This window comes from Medicago truncatula, chromosome 8 (genome assembly GCF_003473485.1).
Source record: "Medicago truncatula cultivar Jemalong A17 chromosome 8, MtrunA17r5.0-ANR, whole genome shotgun sequence".
NCBI lineage: Eukaryota > Viridiplantae > Streptophyta > Magnoliopsida > Fabales > Fabaceae > Medicago > Medicago truncatula.
The window spans coordinates 1,583,010-1,589,148 of record NC_053049.1 but is presented as its reverse complement, the minus strand read 5'-3'; the positions used below and the strand labels follow the sequence as shown (position 1 = coordinate 1,589,148).

At 31.6% G+C, this 6,139-nt stretch overlaps 1 protein-coding gene across 1 annotated transcript; it reads right to left on the bottom strand.

Annotated features, from left to right (window-relative positions):
- Positions 1–597: 597 nt before the first annotated feature.
- LOC25480624 (60S ribosomal protein L37a) lies at positions 598–3,455 on the bottom strand. The gene is made up of 5 exons (XM_024774452.2): positions 3,307–3,455; positions 3,119–3,158; positions 1,112–1,200; positions 940–1,022; positions 598–844 (listed from the first exon to the last, which is right to left on the bottom strand). Exons 1-5 carry the CDS (start codon positions 3,307–3,309, stop codon positions 781–783), a joined length of 279 nt encoding a protein of 92 aa, XP_024630220.1. The 5' UTR covers positions 3,310–3,455; the 3' UTR covers positions 598–780.
- Positions 3,456–6,139: the final 2,684 nt, after the last annotated feature.

The window sequence follows — 6,139 nt, the reverse complement described above, 5'->3', positions numbered from 1 at the left end:
TGTAGGACTAGATACTGTGAAAGAGAAACTGCAACAAGCAAATGACTGGTATTACAAAAGCCGTGAACAAACCAGTGGCTCCCCTACATAACAGATATTGCAAATATTGGAGAGCAGGGCAGCATGCATGCCATTTCTAAAAACATGCTCAAACTTTCATCACTATTTCAATCATCTAATTGAACTGCAACAATATCTTCATTGTATCTAGTGAAAACTAAGTTGAGTTTAATTTTGTATCTTACACATATAGTATCTAATAGTCCAACAGTGTTTGTGCAACATAGGCTAAAGGCAACAACAAAACTGTTGGGTTTGGCATATCAGTGTAGAGTTGCCGTTAATTTTACAAAGATACAAATTACAGATTCAGTCAAACACATGACAACGGGGTATTGCGGCTTGAAAGAAAACATATGCTCTTGCTATAACTGACTTTCCTCTAGCCTTGCGCTGATGTATGTGTTAAACCGAAAATTATTTACTCGGGTAAAATTACCATCCATTTTAGCACTTAGAAGTATATACCCAACCAAAACACAATAAGGTAAATAACATAACAAGACAGCAGCAGCAACAAACTCATCAACAATCAGATGAAGCGAAACCGAAAAACTAGATAGCATTTGAGAATCTAAAACAGCATCACAGATACACTTAACAAAAACCAGCAAAACGTCTTGTTCTTTAATAACTACTGGAATCAAATATAATCGTAAAACAAGTACGAAGTTTCTGAAATGACTTCCAAAACAAAATGACAAAATTGTAAACTGGATTCTAACTCTCAGTCTGTTCCCTTAGCCTACGGATGGTGCTTCGCACGGTTACAGCACTGGCAGTACTGTCACGAAAAATACACAACAAAAGCACAATGTTAACAAAACTACAGACAAGAAGATGAATAAATGGGAAAAAAGATTTGAGGAAGATTCTTACTTCAAAGTGTAAGCACCACCAGCCTTCACCTTTCCACAATCTTTGCAACCCCAAATACCAACAGCCTTCCTCTTAACAGCATACTGTATTAACAATAAATCATAACAGGAAAGTTAGAACCTAGTCAACCAACAGAGATAAAAACAAATCATCACAAAGATAATTCGACTACCTTTCCACAGAACTCGCAGAAGAATTTACTGTGCTGACTAACTTCCATTTTCTTAATTTGCTTCCTTAAACTAGCACCATATCGGGTGCCTGAAAATTTAAAGCACAAGTAAATGTTAACACCATTTACAACCCTTACACTATATGAACAAGCACTTACAAATTTTTTTTTTTTTATTTATTTATTTTTAAAACGTTTTGTAAATCGTAACATCTTTCTAGAACATTTTTGTAAATAGTAAACATCAATGAATTCTTTAAAAATCAGCTTCTTTTGCAGTATTGTCAATAGTGTATCGCATAGCAATACCAATTGTTCAAATTCAGCTACGTTATAGTGCCACAAAAGCCGCAGTTTGACAAAATTGTCCTCAAGTTAAAAATATTTTGTGAATTGTAATCTCAATACAACAACAACAACAACCAAGATTTATCCCACTACGTGGGGTTGGCTACATGGATCAAATTACGCCATAGTGTTCAATCATAAACCATATTTGAATCCAACTCATTGACCTTTAAATCCTTTCTAATGGTTTCTCTTAAAGTTTTCCTAGTCTTCTTACACCTCTTTTGACTGCATCTACGGATCTTCTCGGATCTTCTCTCTACATACCCCGACCATCTAAGCTATTTTCTACCTACTTTTCTACCCCAATACCAATTTTAAAAAAATAAGCTTCTCAGGCAATAGTAGTGTATCACATAACAATACCAATTTTTCAAATTCAGCTACATTATAGTGCCACAATAGCCGCAGTTGGACAAAAAATTTCTCAAGTTAAAAATATTTTATAAATTGTATAATCTAAAAATTTAAAAAAAATAAGCTTCTTAGGCAATGGTGTGCATAAAAATTGTGAATTATTCAAATTGTTGCGTTGTTGCCAACTACAGACACTAGTTGATAATACTCTTCTCAAGTAAGTTAAAGTTGGTTTGTCTATCTTAATTTATTATAGACACTTAACGGAAGTTCTTACATTTAACTTAGAAGGTCATGTAATAATTAAAAAGCATAAACTCATATAAGTTGAGAAACTTATGTAAATTAGAATTAGAAGTTAACATGAACTGAACTTAAATAAAAGCATATATTGATCTTAACTTACTAATATTTTAAGGCTTATTACAAGGCTTGAAATGTCCTTATTTCTTTACATAAGAAACAACAATACCAAACTAATCAAAAAAAAATTTGGTTACAATACCAAACTAATCAATTAAAATGAAATAAATATCTCTAGTTAATAAACGAAGCATTCAATATTCATTAAAATAAATCTCAAATTGCTGAAGCACAAAAACACACTCTTTTCTACAAAATTGGAAAAACCCAAATAGAATTTAAAGTGAATTTTCCTCTAAAGTAAACAAGCAAGGAGGGGTACCAAACCTTGACTTAGAACATGATTGATATATGAACAAGCAATTTATATAAAAAATACATTTTAAAAATATTTGGGAAATCGTAATATTAATACACAGTGTTGTCAAACGTGTACTACAACTTGTTCAAGTTCTGGTACTAGCCAGTAGTTGTAGTTTAACAACACTGTTTCCAAGTAAGCATCAATACAATGAAGCTCATGTTAATTGAAAACCATTAGCTCATCTTTGCTGATAAACTCATCTAAATTTGATACAAATCTAAATTAAACTTAAATTCAAATTTGAAAGCTTACATTAATCTTAACCCACAAACATTTTAAGGTTAAAATTCCCATATTTCATTATTTAAATCTCAAAACAAAAAACACAACATAAAAAAAATTAAGCTTTCATTATTCAATAAATAAATCTCAAATTGAAAAACATAACAACATACTTCTCTGCTAAACTAAAAAAAAATATATATATTAAAATGAAACAATCATTGTTTGATAAACAAAGTTTTCTTTTTTTTTTGGTTAATAAATCACAAATTAAAATGAAAGAAAAAAAAAACTGTTTTATACAAATCTGAAAACACCCAGAATGTTGAAAAGTAATATAAACATCATCGTACCGTATTTGCCAACAATACCAGCCTTCTTGGTTCTCTTAGTCTGTAAAACAAAATCACACAAGCAAAAAAACAAATGAAATTAGAACAGCGATGAGAAAATCAAATCCTTAAAATTCAACAAACTAGTAACAATCAGAGAGAGAGAGAGAGAGAGAGAGAGAGAGAGAGAGAGAGAGAGAGAGAGAGACCATTTTAGGTGGCTTGAAGGGAATAAGAGACAAACGGGTATGAGGCGCGGTGGAACAATGAAAATCTCGTTTTCTAAGAAGATAGCTTATAAAACTGCATCATAGGTATGGGCATATATAGGGTTGGGAATATACGGCCTGGCCTATTTTAGCCTGACTTGAACTGAACTGTTTAGTAGATAGGCATAGGTTTAGCCTATTTAGGACTTGTTTTTTAGTTTAGTTTTGGTATTTTGATGACATTGATTTGTATGTTTGTACTTTGATGATATTATTTTTAATTTCATGGGATTTTTTTTACTTTGTAATGTACAAAAATGTTGGTTTAATTAAGTTGCGCATTTGCGCCAATATTTTTTTGTTATTTGAACGGTTATGATGAATTTTAAACGTTTGTGTAATTTAAACAAAATGTCGGTTTGATTTAATTATGGACAATTGTAAAAGATATTGTATTTATCTTGTTTATGTCCGAGTTTCAATGTTGTATGAATTGTTTTGCTTTTCGAAATGCTCTGGTTTAATTACAGGTAAAAACTGGCCGAAAAAAGGCTTGGAAATGTTTTAGAATGATGCAAAACTCACTTCCTGCGATCAGATTTCCTCGGCAGTTTTGCTTCGGCAGTTAACTGCCGAAGTTTTAGAAATCCGGCTGCAGTTAACTGCCGATGAAAACCTCGGTAGTTAACTGCCGAGGATCTTCTGCTACAAATCTGGCAGAATCTACTCTCATCCATTATTCATCTCATCTTCCAAATAATTTCTTCAAATTTCTCTCAAAATCTCTCTAAAAAACACAACCAAATCCAACCAAATTTATTCAACAAAATCACAAGTAAGTAATTATAATGCTATTAACTTACATTTTAGTTGTTATAAATGTTTTTATTTTTTAGATTTTGAGTACATTTATTATTTTTTAGTTTTTGAGTAGATTTACATGTTATAATTAATTTGGGCTAATAATGTTTTTCACCCCTGTAATATATGTCATTTTCGGTTTTCGCCCCTATAAAATTTTCGGTTTGATTTGCGCCCTCGTAAAATTTTTATTTTCCGGAAAACACCCTTAATAGGCCATTTTCAGAATTTTTTTCAAGAAATTTTGGTTTTTGAATGGCCTATTAAGGGTGTTTTCCGGAAAATAAAAATTTTACGAGGGCGCAAATCAAACCGAAAATTTTATAGAGGCGAAAACCGGAAATGACATATATTACAGGGGTGAAAAGTATTATTAACCCAATTAATTTTTAGGGTAGATGTTAGTTGATTAATGTTGTTAAAATATTTGCATGATGTTTATGTTATAATTTAATAATTTTGTTATATTTTACTTATGTTATAACCAAAAAAAATTATGTTAAACATAAGTTTAATGATTTATGTTATATTATATGATTAATTTTTTTATTTTCGTAAGAGTGTATGATTTATAATTTTAGGGTTATTTTTATGAATTTTAGAGTCTATGTATAATGTGCACATCAAGGAATGAACCTGATTTCGTTGGCACTTGAATCCCATCATCTAAAGCACGCCTAACAAAAATTTATTCTTTTCAAAGGAAAACATGAATGGCGGGTGAAATGCTTGAGTCCTGCTGTTTGACAGGTTTGAATCTATCTTGTTCAAAGGTAAGACAATTGTTGGAGTTGGAATGCACATTCCAACTGCAACAATTGTCTTACTCTGGATGGGGCAATTCAAACTTGTTAATCGGCAGGACTCCAGCATTCGATAAGCGTCTTGAACGCTGATATTCAAGTGTCAAGGAATGCACCTCATTCTTTTGACACTTGAATACTAGCGTTCAAGATGCTGATCGAATACTGGTGTCCTGCTGCTTAGCAAGTTTGAATTTGCCCCATTCAGTTGTAAGATGATTGTTGCAGTTTGAAGGTACATTTCAGAATGTAATGTAATGTGTAATGCAATGTAATGTGATAACATATATTTTGTTTTGAATGGAACAATAATTATCTTATTTATTCACTTTTCAGATTTATTTATTCATTACGCAATTTTAATTAGTTGAATTCACGTTAGATTTAATTAGTTTTTATTATTCAAAACGCGACTTTAATCAAAATTATTCCAAATGCAATTTTAATAAAAACCTAACAAATCAATATAATCGAAATTTAACAAAAAATAACAAATAATTCGACCACAAAGCAACAATGCAATATGATTCAAAAAACTTACTTGTTTTTGTGATTGAAATTGGCTTAAAATGAATTCAAATGACTCAAAATCGCACCTTGGATAATAAAAAACGCAACAATGAAGTTTTGGAAACTCCTATGCTATTATGTTCTTATAACATTTTCCTCGGCATTTAACTACCGAGGAAATCCTCGGCAGTTAACTACCGAGGTTTCCCTCGGCAGTTAACTGCCGCCGGTTTACTAAAACTTCGGCAGTTAATTGCCGAAGGGCATTTAAGTAATTTACTCGTGTGACACAACCAAACCAAATGTGGGAACAACAATTCTCCACGGACAACTGCGCAATTTTAGCTAAAGGAAAGTGTGTAAATGCAACTCTATTCATGATTTGTTTGCCTTATGGAGGTCCAACATTCATATAAAGTTTCATCCTTCCCTTTTAAGTAATTTTAACTCAGTTCTACTATATTTGCTCGGAAGACACATGCATTTGATTTATGATGGGCCGGTTACCGAGAAGAGGAATTAATTGAAACCTTAACCTTACAATATTTTTTAATGCTCTACAAATCAGTTCAAAGAAGGGGGAACCACGGGACAACATTTGTTTTGATGTGTATATTTAGATTATATCTATAATAACGAGGGTGGGTTTTTACTTCATT

Bases quoted from the DNA above. Each gene is read 5' to 3' on its own strand.
- LOC25480624 (XM_024774452.2), bottom strand. The intron at 1,023-1,111 runs GTAGTCGAATTA...TTGTTAATACAG, and splicing joins TCTGCGAGTTCTGTGGAAAG to TATGCTGTTAAGAGGAAGGC. The intron at 845-939 runs GTAAGAATCTTC...TTTTCGTGACAG, and splicing joins GGTGGTGCTTACACTTTGAA to TACTGCCAGTGCTGTAACCG.